This window comes from Prionailurus viverrinus, chromosome C2 (assembly GCF_022837055.1).
Source record: "Prionailurus viverrinus isolate Anna chromosome C2, UM_Priviv_1.0, whole genome shotgun sequence".
In the NCBI taxonomy this organism is placed as follows: domain Eukaryota; kingdom Metazoa; phylum Chordata; class Mammalia; order Carnivora; family Felidae; genus Prionailurus; species Prionailurus viverrinus.
The window spans coordinates 54,582,558-54,598,000 of NC_062569.1; the positions used below are offsets into that span (position 1 = coordinate 54,582,558).

General features: G+C 40.3%; 1 protein-coding gene and 1 long non-coding RNA gene across 6 annotated transcripts in view; one reads left to right on the forward strand and one right to left on the reverse strand.

Moving 5' to 3' along the window:
• The window catches only part of KPNA4 (karyopherin subunit alpha 4), a 67,962-nt gene extending 61,423 nt beyond the window's left edge, over positions 1–6,539 (reverse strand). The window contains exons 1-2 of one of the 3 annotated variants that reach the window (XM_047875446.1): positions 6,178–6,539; positions 5,489–5,610 (exon numbers count right to left, since the gene is read on the reverse strand). In XM_047875446.1, coding sequence (XP_047731402.1) covers positions 5,489–5,500 — 12 coding nt within the window. In that variant the 5' untranslated portion in view covers positions 5,501–5,610; positions 6,178–6,539. Of the gene's footprint in view, positions 1–5,472; positions 5,611–6,177 lie in introns of those variants that run through there. The other 2 variants (XM_047875445.1, XM_047875447.1) reach the window with 2 other exon arrangements.
• A 245-nt stretch (positions 6,540–6,784) lies between these two features.
• LOC125175375 (uncharacterized) overlaps positions 6,785–15,443 on the forward strand; it is a 73,062-nt gene continuing 64,403 nt past the window's right edge. For 2 of the 3 annotated variants that reach the window (XR_007155765.1, XR_007155766.1), the window contains exons 1-2: positions 6,785–7,902; positions 10,318–10,463. This is a non-coding gene — a long non-coding RNA (uncharacterized LOC125175375). The remainder of the gene's footprint in view (positions 7,903–10,317; positions 10,464–15,443) is intronic. The other variant, XR_007155764.1, reaches the window with a different exon arrangement.

Here is a 15,443-nt window from a genome sequence, read left to right on the forward strand (position 1 = left end):
GTGGCTTCAGATTCCATATTGCAACTAACCCTTAAGAAACTATTTTGTGGAGTTATTGTATAGAATCAAAAACAAAAATTTCCATAATTATCTGAAAAGCCTATTAAAACATCCTCCCTTTCCAACTGCCTATCTGTGTGAAGTTGGATACTCTTCATAAACTTCAACCAACATTAGCACAAAAGACTGAATTCAGAAACAGACATGAGAATCCAACTATCTTTGCTTGTCCCATACACAAGATACACTTCAAAAAAAGTTAAACATGGTCATTCTTTTCACCAAATTTTTTGGGTTTTGGGAAATAAGTTATTTTTCATTAGAAATTTATGTTTCTATAAAATAGTTTCATGATTTTTTAGGAGTCAATATTTTTTAAAATTCTTAGTTTTAATTTCTGAAATGATAAATGTTGATAGAAACCCACAAACAAAGCTCTTTGAGGTTCTTAATTTTTAACAGCATAAACACATCTTATGCTCCCAAAGCTTTTGAACTGAGGCCCTTAGAAGCACATACAGTATATACCTGTCCTTATTTAACAGGTGCCAATACAGAGGTTGTTCTCACATTAACTGTAAAAAAACCAGGAGTCTCCCCTAGCCCTTTTACTAAATCTAAATAGCCTATAAATGTGTTCTCTAGAGTTTAAAGGTCACATTAGATATACTATTTCCAAAACTCTCTTTGGGAGAAAAGGAAACACTTATTGAATATCTACTATACCCATTTGACTATGCTTTTACATATAGCCTTTTAATCAACTTTCAGACCTGTATGAAGGCTGAGAGAAGTTAAAGACAAGTAATATGGTATGGTATAAATAGTACACACTTTACTTTGACATGTACCTGAATTAAAATCATTCCTTAAATGTGATGCTATTAAGTCACTTAACTGTAGAGATTTTTCTTCTTTTTTAAAAAAAAATTTTTTTTTCAACGTTTATTTATTTTTGGGACAGAGAGAGACAGAGCATGAACAGGGGAGGGTCAGAGAGAGAGGGAGACACAGAATCGGAAACAGGCTCCAGGCTCTGAGCCATCAGCCCAGAGCCTGACGCGGGGCTCGAACTCACGGACCGCGAGATCGTGACCTGGCTGAAGTCGGACGCTTAACCGACTGCGCCACCCAGGCGCCCCTGAGATTTTTCTTCTATAAAATGAATAATTAATTCCTACTTATTAGACTGAGAGAAATGAGAATACAATTAAAAGCATATACAGTGTGTGCTCAGAAGTCAGTTCCCTTCAATCATACTTCTCTGCTCCAAAACTAAACCAGCAACTACCAAAATCATCATTCAAGGTTAGACTTGACCACAAGTTGTCATTTTATCACTATAGGCCTTAATTAAGTATATGAATGCTGCTCCAGAAAACACTTAAAAATATTCTGAGGACCCACAGTCACTAACAGGTATTAGACATCAATGCCTAAAAACTACCTACACATTTCTTCTAAAGTAATTTCATTCTTTTACAGCTAAATCACTCCTAAAATTCTGCCCAATCTTGTATATTCATTTGACTATGAAAAACACAGACATTTTGATATCTCAGAGAAGATTATCAATGAAGCGATTCTGAAACTGACTGTCTTATAAACCAGGAAAGCTGGCAGGAAGCACAAAAACAATTATTTAATTCCTAACTATACTTCCATCAGATGTTTCATATTGTCACATGCTTGGACTATTATATGAAAAATTAGACAGTAGTTATTTTAAGTATAGTAAATATGTTCCAAGATTTGTGATGAGAGAGGTCAGTCTCTAAAAGTTAACAAGACTTAATAGCTTAACAATGCTTTTCACTCTGTACAGTTACAAACTACCAAAGCCATTTAACAACAACAAAATAGCTTGCCAACCAAACAACTATTTATTTCTAAAGTTCAAGCTGACTTCATACTTTATGTTGTGTGGACAATCACAAGTTTACAATCACATAACATTTTATTATTCTTTAATATTTAGGGTTTTTTTAATTGTGTTTTTATAAGATCTAATTATTTTCTAACAGAATTTATGCTCTATTAGGCCCTGGATACTCTCAGAACTTGTATAAAAATCATGCAGATTTATTGGAAAGTCTACAAAAGAGTCGACCCTCTACTTTTAAAACCTAAACTAGATGAGCTTAATTTGCTATATTTTGACATATACTTTATTTGAAATTTGCATTCAGTGTACTCTATGGTTACTTTTCTTAAACTAATAATGATCCTTTGCCACACTGCAAGAAAGCATCTGAGTCTTGAATGTTACCTGAGATTCCTATAAATTATTTTACATGGATACTGACATATGCTTTCTTTAATGCTTTTGTGTTTCAAGAAGTTAGCATGACCACATTTTGGAACAGCCAGAATGGTAGGATGAAAGGTAAGAATCAGTGTCGTATTTAAATCTCTAAATCAGTTTCAACTTCTAAAACTTAGAAATTATGACTTTAGAAGGGTCAATAATTCCCTGTGGCCAAACTGCCCTTCAATGAGCAATTACAGATCCCTACCTTAAAAACTTTCCCTGTTAATTATAAGTTCAATGTAACTTAAATTCTGTGTGGACACGGAGGAAAAACAAAGAGCCAACTGCAAACTAGGGAATAAAAGAATCAATTACAATGAATCCTATTAAGTCACCCTAACCCCCTAGCAGAACAGCTAAAAGAGATAAAATGCTCAGAGAACTGCTAGGCATCTTCCTAACATTAACCCATTAATTTTCACAACACTCATGAAGCAGATGTTAAGTACCTCTAGTTTTACAGATGAGAGACTCATAAACCTGACTCTCTCAAGGTCACACACAAATTTACAGAATATGAGATTGCACTAAACCCTAAAACTTTGTACCCTATTAATTTCAAATCAAACAGTGTTAGATCAAACTGAAAAGTGGTACAATTATCTCATTCTATATGCTATTCTATTTCTGTGCTGTCCAATAAGACAGCCAATAGCCTCATGTGGTTATTAAGCATCTGAAATGTAGCTAGTCCAAACTGAGATATGCTTTAAATGTAAAATACAAACCAGATTTTGAAGACTCTGGATGAAGAGAATATAAAATATCTCAATATTTTTTTACATTGCTGATGTTATATTGGTATTCTGGATGTACTGGATTAAACAAAATGTATTGACTAGCACTGGTCTATACTTCTTCATTAAAAACCTCCCAGTGAAACAGATGACATCATTAAGACCTAAACCAAAAAGCAGTATTTTCTTAGAAACCGTTGTAGCAAAACATAGTAACCAATTTGTAGGGGAAGATTATGGGCATAGTAATTGTTCTGAGGCACAGACATATATGTAATTAATAAATACACAAAACAGGCCATTCTAGTGTTCTCCAAGGATAATAAAAGATGTTTCTATCTCACTACAGGTGATGTGACTAAAGAAGTGAGGAGAAAGTATGATTTTCCATTAATGTCATTTCCTTAGGTGGAAAAGTGAAAATATCACTTTCCTTTTGTACACACATGGTTATTAAAGTTACCAAAGGATGCATTTAAGGCACTATAAACTTCTCAAAAATATTTGGTTAATTTACATTTATTTAAAATTTTTTTTATTTCAGAAAGAGAGCATGGAAGGGAGGGAGAGGGGAAAGAGAGAAAGAAAGAAAGAGAGAGAGAGAGAGAGAGAGTGTGAGAGAGAGAGAAGAGAGGGATTCTCAAGGAGGCTCCACACTCAGCAAGGAGCCCAATGTGGGGTTTGATCCCACGAGCCTGGGACTGTGACTTGAACCAAAAGCAAGAGTTGGATGCTCAACTAACTGAGCCATCCAGGTGCTCCTATTTATGGTTACTTTTAAAAATCACTCATAATATTGTTTGAATAGAGACAGCACAATCTGACTAAATAAGAGATTCACGATAAGAGGAAACATCAATTTACCAAAACAAACAAACAAACAAAAAGTCACTTTAAACATTTTGGCAATCCCAAGAAAGGTTACACATAAAGTCACCCTATGATCCAATTAATTCCACTCTTAGTATATAACCAAAAGAAATGAAAACACAGTTCCTCACAAAATGTGTAAGTAAATGTTCATAGCAGCATTATGAATAATAGCTACAAAGTGGAAACAATGCAAGTGGCCATCCACTGATGAATGGATAAACAAAATGTGATATATCCATAGTTTTGAATATTATTTAGCAATTATTCAGCCACTAAAAGGAAGGAAGCACTGTTACATTTTCCTTACATGTGTGAACTTTGAAAGCATTATGCTACCTAAAAGCAGCCACTCACAAAAGATCACATACTGTATAACTCCATTTACAGGAAATGTCCAAAATAGACAAATCTAGAGACACAGAGAGTAACTGGGAAATAGAGATTGCTCATGAGTTAGAATTTCTTTTTGTAGCGATAAAAATGTTCTAAGATTGATTGTGCTAATGGTTGCACAATTATGTGAAAACACCAAAAACCACTTTAAATAAGTGAATGGTGTGGTATACGAATTACATTTCAATGAAGTTGTTTAAAAAAAAATTGCCAGAAATGTAGAGGGGAAAGGATTAGAACCTGTCAAGCATCTAATTGCTATTTTTTTGGATTCTGTCACTAGTGGTATTTATACTTTTAAATTCTGTAATTTTTTTTCATTCTAAATACTGGTATTAGTAAAAAAAATTCCTTCACATCATTACACAACGAGGTAAACTTCACAAGAAAATCACAAACTGGTGACTTAAAATGGTGATTATTACAGCATATGAATTACCTCAATAAAGATGTTAAAAATTTTCATTTAAAAAAAGGGATCACAGGATAACGTCTCACGTTAACCTTAAAACACTCACAGAATGAAGAGCCACAGTCACAGCTCCTCAAACTATGAAAACCACTAAAAACAGCACCAACTACTTTAGAGACTGAATGGCTTTGTGAAAAGCCCAGAAAATAGTTACTATCTCAGTCAAGCAAATGCTCACAGTTCAGAAACAGGTGATGGGAATTTGAAGATCTCAGTATAAAAAAGTACAGAGGAACAACATAAAAAATACTTCACTTTCTTTTCAAAGCTAAATTCCTGATTCAGACGCAGGATTGAACTATTAAAAAAAAAAAAACCCACCTCGATTTACTTAGACTCTTAAAACTAAAGCGAAGTCTTCTATCGAAAATCTGTGTTGTGTGTGTATGATTTCACCCTCACACTTCATGTAGCCTAACAACCTCAGGAGCAGCTGTATCGAAGATAATGAAGGGTGGGTTTTTTTTTTTCGCCCTTTTAAAATAATAAAACGTTATGGTGCCATTCCATAACCCACCCCATCCCCCCACTACCACCACCAGCAGGTGGAGGGAAAGGATACTGTAGACTAGAGGATGACAGCTTTGTATAACCCTGTGGACTTTATATATAAGAATGCAGCTGGTGGTCTCTCAGGAGGGGATAAAGAGATTTGTGAGCAAGCTGAAATAAGGGGTATTCTTTGCCTGGAAGAGGGCACACCGTGAGCCACATCTTGAATCAGCTATATCCAGAGTAAAACACAGGCCGCTGGAAGGCACTGTTAGCATCACCAGGATGGCCTCTCACGCCGGGGGTGTTTTTTTCAACGGAGAAGTTGACTCCTGTAGTTTGGATATTGGGGGGAGGCAGGGGTAAAGCGGGAGTCGGGAAGACCAGAAAAAATGCCTTTAAGTGGAGACGCGGACCCCGCAGGGGAAGTTCCGAGCCCCACTCGGTCGCCACACACTTGTCCCCCCCCACCTCCCACCGCCCTCCTTTTCGCGGCGCTAGACGTCGGGGCCCGGGGGAGAGCCGGAATCTCCGCCGCTGCCGGGGCTGGGGCCGCAGCCCGGCCGAAGCGGCGCGGCACACGCACGCCTCCTCCGCACTCGCCGCGCCCGGCCTCCCTGCCGCGCGGCCCAGCCCCTCGCACCCGCGCCGGGCCGGCTCCCCCCGGCAGGCCTAGGCCGCGCCGGCCGTACCCCAGCACCTCGCTCCCCGGCGGAGGTGGACCAGGCCCGACACAAACTTCCCGGCGCGTTCACAGAGGCGTCACGGACGGGCCGGCCCCCAGCGCCATTCCCCCGCGGCCCGGCGGCGGCACCCGCCCCTACTCCCCACACTGGGAGTCCCGGCGGAGATCGGCCCGAGGCCCAAAGCCCCCACCCCTCCGGCGCCCCCGAGTTTACCTCCAAGTCGCGGCCTTTGTTCTTGAAATTCTTGAGCCGTTGGTTGTCCAGTTTCTCGTTGTCCGCCATGGCCGGGCCGGTGACTCCTTCCCCCGCCCGGGCCCCGCGGGATCCGCCCCAACCACCACGCCGCACCGACACTCCCAGGAACCGGGCCGCCGCCTGAGCTGCAATGCTCGCCGGGCCGCCGCTTCCTTCCTCCTCTCACCTGCCTCCGCCTTGGCCTTCTCCTCCTCTCCCCGCCCGCCCCCCCCCGCCCTAACCCCAGCGCGACGGCAGCTCCAGAGAAGACAACTGCGGGGCCGGGCGGCGGCAACGGCGGCGGAATGTGCTGCCGGCTGAGAGGGGGAGGCAGCCTCGATCTGAGGGCCCCGGAGTCGCGGCCACGCCCATCACCGCCAGCCCAGCTCGCCGATTGGTCAGCCAGGCTCCCGTGCTCTCGACCAATCAAAAAGGACGATGGAGAGCGGGGGCGGAAGAGAAAACGGAAAGGGGAAGAGAGCGGCGCTGGAAGGGAGGGCCGGAGGACTGGAAGGCTGGGAGGGGCGCGGCGGGGGCAGGGCGGGGAGGGACCACGTGCCTCCGGAGCAACCCGGAGGAAGCGAAAGAGAATTGGACGACTTGAAGGGAGGCGGGGAAGGGGAGGCCGGGGTAGGAGTTGGTTTGCTCTTGTCGGGGCTGCCCCAGACCTCTGTGTTCCAGGATTTCAGCAGAGTTAAGTACATACTTCTTTGTCGGGTGCGCCCTCTCTTCTAGGGCATTCCTTTCGCGCTCTATTGGCTTTACAGGAAGTGGGAGCTGCGCCTCGGCTCACTTCGCCGGGACACGCCTTCCCGTCCTCCCAGCCCCCAGCCGGCCCCAAACCAAACTCCATTCCCAGGTTGGGGGGTTCCCGCTGTGTGAGGGCTGGGCCTCGGGCTTTGGACCCGCAGGGGTTTGGACCGGCAGGGGTGACGTGCGTTCGGGAGTCGCAGCGGAAAGCGAGAAAGGCAGTGGGTGGAAATGGGAAAGGATGCATTTGACAAATCTGATTCATCTCTTCAGACCAAGTCCCCGCAACAGGTAGGAACTTGGAAGCGCAGATGATACGGTGATGGTACCGCCTCTTAGGTATTTCGTTTTAGAAAGTTAAAGAAGCTACTTGGTCACAAAGTACTAACTTCTGGAAGACGGGGATTGTGGCACCTGACATAATATAGTGTTGTAACTGTTGAGAAATGAAATGAATTCCCAAAGAAATACATTTCTATCAGGAATGTTATTACTATAGGCAGAAATAACACAAACTACAAAGGAACGTATTCAAATGCTTAAGAAAATGGGATGAAGGAAATGGTTTAAAAATACATTTACCAACGAATAGCGCCTCGAATGTGCAGGGAAACGAAGTAGGCAGCAGCAAGCAACTCAGGTCGGAAGGAAAGGGGGCGGTGTAGGAGTTTTGGGCGCGTTTAAATTTGGCAAGGTATGGGGATTTCTTTCAAGAACTTTTACTCCTCGCCCGCCTCCTTCCCTCCTACTTCTTTACTAATATATATATATACACATATGTATGTATATATATATATGTATATGTATATATATGAGTAGAACAACGTACTGAGAGATAAAACCTTTAAAATGAGAATAATACTTGCAAAGTTCTCAGTACTTTGTATACTTTCAACCGCCTAGGCAAACAGAAGCTGTACCTGGAAATAATTCACCCTGAAGGTTAACTTGAATGTAAGTTCATTGCCGATCTTAAAATATAAATGAAGTTCATTATAGATCCTTATTCACCAAAGAATAATTTAATTGAAGTAACATTGCACACTGGAGCACTGGTGTTTTCAAAATAAGTTTAGTTGAAAAGCTGGAATATATGTGTGTGTCACCATTACGGATTTTTGTCATGAGCAGGATTCTAGAAAACCTACTGCTGGTGAATTCCCACGCTATGAATAGAAGTTATCTTGTCAATATGCATGTATAGATGAATATTTTGTACTTCTCGGAATAAATTCCATGATAGCTTTCAAGGTAAAGTTTATGAAATCGTCTATCATTCTATGTCTTTATTTCTCGCAGGTATAACTGATTGTCTCCGGTAGTTAAACAACTTCGCAAAACTCTTTGCAGAATACTCCTAAGAGAAGGGTGTGACCACAGTTACCCACTGTAAAAGAGGCAGTACAAATAGGGAATAACCACAAAGTGATTTAGTTTCTATTATTATTATTTAATGTCTTTCAAAGGTCTTTGGCATGTCTCTGAAGTCAAGGAACGAATGTGTTTTGCTCTCTATCATGTATTCAGAAACTAGTAGTGCTTGGCACATAGTATGCCCTCAGTGACTTTGACAAGTATAGGACTTGAATCTAAGTTTCTTTGAATGTATATTCCATAAGTTAAAAAACAAGCTAACACTTCTTGATTAAGAAATGGATTGAGGGTCGTCTGGGTGGCTCTGTTGGTTAAGTGCTCAATTTGATCTCAGGTCATGATCTCCTGGTTCTTTGAGCCCTGCATCAGGCTCTGCACTATCAGTATCTCTCTCTCCCTCTCTCTCTCTCTCTCTCTCTCTCTCTCTCTCTCTCTGCCCCTCCCCCACTCACTCTATTTCAAAATAAATAAAGAAACTTAAAAAAAAAAAAAAGAATGTGGATTGAGAGGTGCCTGGGTGGCTAAGTTGGTTAAGCATCCCACTCTTGATTTTGCTTCAGGTCATGATCTCACAGTTTGTGAGACTGAGCCCTGTGTCAGGCTGAGAGCACCTAGCTGGCTTGGGATTCTCTCTCTCTCTCCATCCCCCACTGGCCCGTGCCCTCTCTCTCTTTTTCTCTCTCTCAAATAAATGAAATATTTTTTAAAAAAAGAATGTGGATTGAGTTGTTATTGCTTTTAATTTATACTGGGTCCCTCCTAAGAATTCTTAATTTGGTATCTGCTTCTTCCAGGGATAAAGCTTAGGGAGTAGATCAGACATAGGTTTCAGAACAGACCCCCCAACATGTTTAAAAATAGTTGTGACACACTTTGGTAAGAGGAACAATTATCCTTAATTATAATGCTTAGGTAGTCTGTTTGATGGCCTAAATTTTTCATTTGAAATTATAACTACCTGTTCTGTACTTCCAGTCCTTCCTAAATAGAATATACACAATTTGTCAGACGGGTAAAGAAGTTCCTCCAAGAGTTGGTAATAGCTCTTAAATGCAGATTGGCAACCTAATTGGCAAGATATGGTAGCTCTAACTGTAGTTAGGAGATTTCAGAAATTTAATTTGCTGAATTAAGGAAGTATATGCAGCCATTAATACAATTTCAACAGACTTTCACAAATGTTTTTGTGTATATGAAATATAGTCATAATCAAACTACAAAACTTATATATAATATATAACACCTGTTTTTAAATAGGATATTTAATGTCTGCTAACTTCATATCTTGACTTGTTACTACTTTAGTGTAAAAAAGTCTAAAATATTATAGAGCATGAATGTATCATGAAATTCTCCTTAGTCACTTTCAGAATAAAAAACGTTCTTTGTTCTGCAGCAGAGATTTGTGAAAGGATTTGTGAAGCTTTACACAAGTTTTAGTTGATCAAATGTAATTTTAAAAAGAATTATAATTGATAATTCTTTCATTTAAGAAGTTTGGAGTATTCTCATGATACATACATTAAATTGAAGTTAGCAGAGTTATAATATGGATCTTATGGTTTCTGTTTGTGGAATTATATACTGGGTTATGTACTGGGTACATACAATTATGTACTGGGTAGTATTTGCTGAAACAGGAAGCAATTATATATATTGCTAAATTTTTTTAATCAGGTTTTTTTTAGATTTGAGAGAGAGTGTGTGAGCTGGGGAGAGAGAGAGGGAGCGAGAGAGAAAGAGAGAGGGAGAGAGAGAAAGAATCTTAAGAAGGCTCCATGCTCAGCACAGAGTGCAACACAGGGCTCCATCCCACGACCCTGGGATCATGATCTGAGCCAAAATCAAGAGTCTCACACTCAACTGACTGAGCCACCCAGATGCCCCTGTTGCTAAATCTTAACTAAAATGTAATTTGTGTTTTTTATAGTTAGACTCGTTCTTTTTTTGAAAGACAAACACTGGACCTTTGGTAATATACCTTAATTTTCTTAGGAAAACATAGTTCATCAAGAATTGGGAGACTTCACTCATTCCTCTTTATTGCCAAGACTTTTCTGACTTACAACTTAAGGAGCTTAGGAAAAAACAAGCAAATAAACAAAAAACTACCTCTTTACCTGGACTGAAGTTCCTGAATGGTAAGCGATGATGAATTAAAAAGCTAGCTGTTGGTGTTAATTTGATTGAGAGAAATGAACCACATAGTTTTTCTTTAACTTAGTTTTTAAGTTTATTTTTTACTAATTAATTGGAGGAAACTTATAATTAATATGTGTATAAGTCATTGATGACTAGTGGATATCTATTTGTATTGCTACTAAGCAAACATGGTTAGATTACCTAAAGCTTTTTTTTACTTGCTTTTTTTATTTGGGCCTAAAATATGTTTTTAATTTTTAAAAAATAACTACTACAGCCATTTAAGAAGCCAAATAGTCAGGAAGATTGATCATGTGATATAGAAGTGTTTCTCAAACAGAGTTTTTGGAACTCCCCAAACTTAGTAAATGTTTGTTTAAAAAAAGTTTCTTGGTCTAACAATTTTAGGAACTTAGAGAGTGGGTGGCAGTGGGAACTTTAAGACATTAGTGTTAAGCAGAACACTATTTGGAAACTTGAAATCAGTGAGCCTAGAATGATCATTATCACTCAATTTAAAAATTTTGTGTTAATAGCATCAACTAAGTATAATAACTTACAAATTGGTAGTGTTTCAGAAGTTTGCTTGAAGATCAGTTCTTTGAAATATGTCCATAGAACATAGTCACAATTAGTGGGTAGGTGTCCAGGTTAGTCCACAAAGGCTTTTTTTTTTTTTAAGTTTATTTATTTATCTAGAGAGGCAGAAAAGGACAGAAGGAGGAGAAGGAGGAGGAGGAGGAGAGAGAATCCCAAGCAGGCTCTGCACTGTCAGCAGAGCCCAGTGTGGGACTCGATTTCATGACTGTGAGATCATGACCTGAGCTGAAATCAAGAGTCTGACACCCAACCGACTGGGCCACCCAGGAGCCCCCACTAAGGCCTATTTATTTAATCTATAAAGTACTTATGTGAACATCACAGAACCTAATCACATTATGTGGCAATATTTCTATGAGGAAAATATTTGGATTTACAATTTTGATCCAGAAGAGCACATCTTTTTGTCTTTGCCTTTGTGCACAAGGAACTGTGTTAGGTAATGAAGTTACAGGGATTACAGTGTTCCTTACACTAGAATTCCATGCATCAGACATTCTCCAAGTTCATACCTTACCTGATATTATGGGAGCCTGGCCTAGCTCTCACCAGACTCCCCTGGCTTCCAGTAGCCCACACTGGTAAAGAGGAAGGTTAGGATTCTAGGGACTGATAAATAAGGAACTGGGGGTGGATGAGGTGCCCAACCTCTTGCCCCAACACTTCTCACTTCAGGTAAACTCCCTACCCCTATTTTTTTTTTCACTTTTTTATTTCTAAATAATTACAGATTCACAGGAGTTAAAAAAAATGTACAAGGAGGTCCTATATACCCTTCACTCAGCCCCCCGTCTATTGGTAGCATCTTGTATAACTATTATACACTATCAAAACTAGGAGATCAATATTAATACAATACACAGAGCTTATTCAGACAGGAGGAAAGACATTAGACTATAAAGAATGTATGAAAGTGTCAAGGGCTGCCCATGTACTGGAACCTCTTATAATGCTATGCTTTATAAGAAAGAATGTTGTAATGACAGTAATAATTATATTGAATACTTAGCAAACTCTAGGCCTAGGTGTTTTATGTACATGTAATATTTTATTATTATCATTGTTTTTATTTGTATTTCTAGTCTTACAAACAGGTAATTATTGAGCAATTATGTGGCAGGTAGTCTTCTAAGCAATTGATACATATTAACTCATTAAACCCTCACAACAACCCTGTAAGGCAAGTATAGCATAACTCACTTTACAGATAAGAAAATTGAAGCACAGAGAGGATTAGTAATTTGTCCAAGAACACACTGTAAGGAGAAAAGCTGGCATTTAAACTGGGCCTGATGCCAGAGCCAGCATTCCTGATTACCATGTAGGCACATAAACTTCATAGTGTTCATAGTAACCTTTCAAGGTAGGCATTATTCTTTCCATTTTTAAAATAAGGAACCTGAAGTTCAGAGAGATTGAGCAACTCGCTCAAAACCCTACCCAGCTGACGAGTGCTGGAGCCGCAATTTGATTCCACGTCTGACTAGCTGTAAAACCCCCACTGTTTCTGGTTGACCATTACTGGACTGCATGATTGTGTCCTCCTAAAATTTATGTGTTGAATCCTCATCCCCAGTGTGATAATGTTTGGAGGTGGGGCCTTTGGGAAGTAATTAGGTCATGAGAATGGAACCCTCAATGGGATTAGTACTCTTAGAAAAGAGGCTCCTGAGAGATCCATCATCCCTTCTGCCAAGTGAGATTAGTGAGAAGGTGGGGTCTATGAAGAAATGTGTTCTCACCAGACACCAGATTGGCCACTGCCTTGATCTTGGACTTTCCAGCCTGCAGAACTGTGAGAAATAAATTTCTGGGGGCACCTGGCTGGCTCAGTTGGAAGAATATGGGACTCTTGATCCTCAGGGTTGTGAGTTCCAGCCCTGCTTTGGGTGTAGAGATTACTTAAATAGGAAGGAAAGAAGGAAGGAAGGGAGGAAGGGAGGGAGGGAGGGAGGAAGGGAGGAAAGAAGGAAAAAAAAGAAGAAATTTCTGTTTTTTAGAAGCACTGCTCTGTGGTATTTTGTTATAGCAGCCTGAACAGACAAAACCACCATGCTGCCTCCCTGGCCTATAATACAGCTCTCTCCTGGAGCTCTGTGATATTGTGGTTTATATTAAGAAATATGTATTTGGTCCTCCTCCCTGGTTCCTGGCAAATAACTCCTAAAACCTTTGTAATTTCTTAAGTGATAAGAGTTATAGGGGCATCTCTCTTTCTCAGCTTCTGAAATAGCTCCAGAATGAAATGGATGTCTTTTGTTATTCATAACAAGCCCCTTTCAACCACATCTGAATTTATATTAATACAATGACTTTTGGAAAGTCCCTAAGGATACTAGGGGCTGGTTGCCAGGGGAACCAACGGTGTGATTAGACGGTTGGAACTTTCAGTCCCACCCCACTCTGACCTCTGGTGAGGGGAGAGGAACTACAGGTTGACTCAACGGCCAATGATTTAATCAAACATGCATTCTTAATGTAGCCTGCATAAAACCCCAAAAAGGATTTGGAGAGCTTCCAGGTTGGTAGACATGTGGAGGTGCTGAGTGGGTGTCAAGCCAGAGAGATCATGGAAGCTCTGTGCCCCTTTCCCCATACTTTGCCCTATGTATGCATCTCTTCCATCTGGCTGTTCCCAAGTTATATCCTCTTATAATAAACTGGTAGTCTAGTAGGTAAACTGTTTTCCTCAGGTCTATGAGCTGCTCTAGCAAATTGCCCAAATCCCAGGAGGGGGTTATATGAATCTCTGACATATAGCTGGTCGGTCAAATGTACAGGTGACAACTTGAACTTGTGATTGGTGTCTTAAGTTGCTTAGTGTCTGCAGTGCTTAGTCTTGTGGGGCTGAGCTCTTAACCTGTGGGATCTAAACTATTTCCAGGTAGTATAAGAACTGAGTTAAATTGTTCTCACTCAGCTGGTGTCACACAATTGTTTGGTATAGGAGAAAAACTACCACACATTGGTAATCAGAAATGAGAATAGGACTGTGAATAGACAGAAAACAGAACAGTATTTTTTTCCTAAACAGACTCTAAAGACATCTAGTTCTGAAATGCCTGAGGCCATGGTTCTTAAACTATAGAGTGCTTTAGAACCAGCAAGAAGACTGAAAACCCAGATTGGTGGATTCCATCCCCAGTTTCTAACTCAGTAGGTCTAGGATAGCATGTGAAGATTTGAATTTTTAACAAGTGCACACTCAATGCTGATGGCACTCTTTCCTGGAACATAATTTGAGAACTACTAGATCCAGACTTATATCTCATGTATGAAGTGGTTTCAGTCTAAGGTAAGGACAGAATTAAAATAAGGATAAACAGCCTTCACAGTAATAGATGTGATGTGTTATACAATATTTCAAAGTATTGCACATGTGAAATAATGGTTATATAGCTCTCACTAAAAAAATGTACAAAATAATATTTCAAGGACAGAAATTTACAGGCTAGTAATAGCCAATTCCATTTTACTTTTCAAAAATGTTTTCTTTATTTTAGAGAAAGAGAGACAGAGCATGAGCAGGGGAGGGACATAGAGAGGGGGGAACAGAAGATCTAAAGTGGGGTCCGTGCTGATAGCAAGAAGCCCCATGCAGAGCTTCAACCCACAAACTGAGATCATATCCCAAGCCAAAGTCAGATGCTCAACTGACTGAGCCACCCAGGTGCCTCTCATTTCACTTTGAAAAAATATATATGTTTGTTTATTTTGAGAGAGAGAGAGAGAGAGAGAGCGAGCAGGGGAGGGGCAGAGAGAGAGGGAGACAGAGAATCCCAAGTGAGATTAGTGCTGATAGCTCGGAGCCTGATATGGGGCTCAATCTCATAAACTGTGAGATCATGACCTGAGCCAAGATTGAGAGTCAGTATCCCCATTTCACTTTTTATCTTATTTTATTTTTTTATTATTAAAAAAAAAAAATGTTGGAGAGAGAGAGTGCGAGCAGGGGAGGGGCAGAGAGAGGGGGACAGAGGATCTAAAGTGGTCTCCTCGCTGACAGCAGTGAGTCCAATGCGGGGCTTGAACTCATGAACTTTGAGACCATGATCAGAGCTGAACAGACACTTAATTGACTGATCCACCCAGACGCCCCTCCATTTCACTTTTTAAATAGATTTATGTAATATTTTCCCAGGTCCCTTTGTGCCTCTAGTTTTTCTCTTGAGTTTTCTCAAATGCCATTTTCTTTTTTACAAATACTTATTTATGAGAGGGGGTGGTAAGGGCAGAGAGAAGGAAAGGGAGAATCCCAAACACGTGGGGTTCAATCCCATGAATGGTGAGATCATGACCTGAGCCAAAAATCAAGAGTCAGCTACTTAACCAACTGAGCCACCTGGGTACCTCTCAAATGCCATTTTCTTGATGGCATT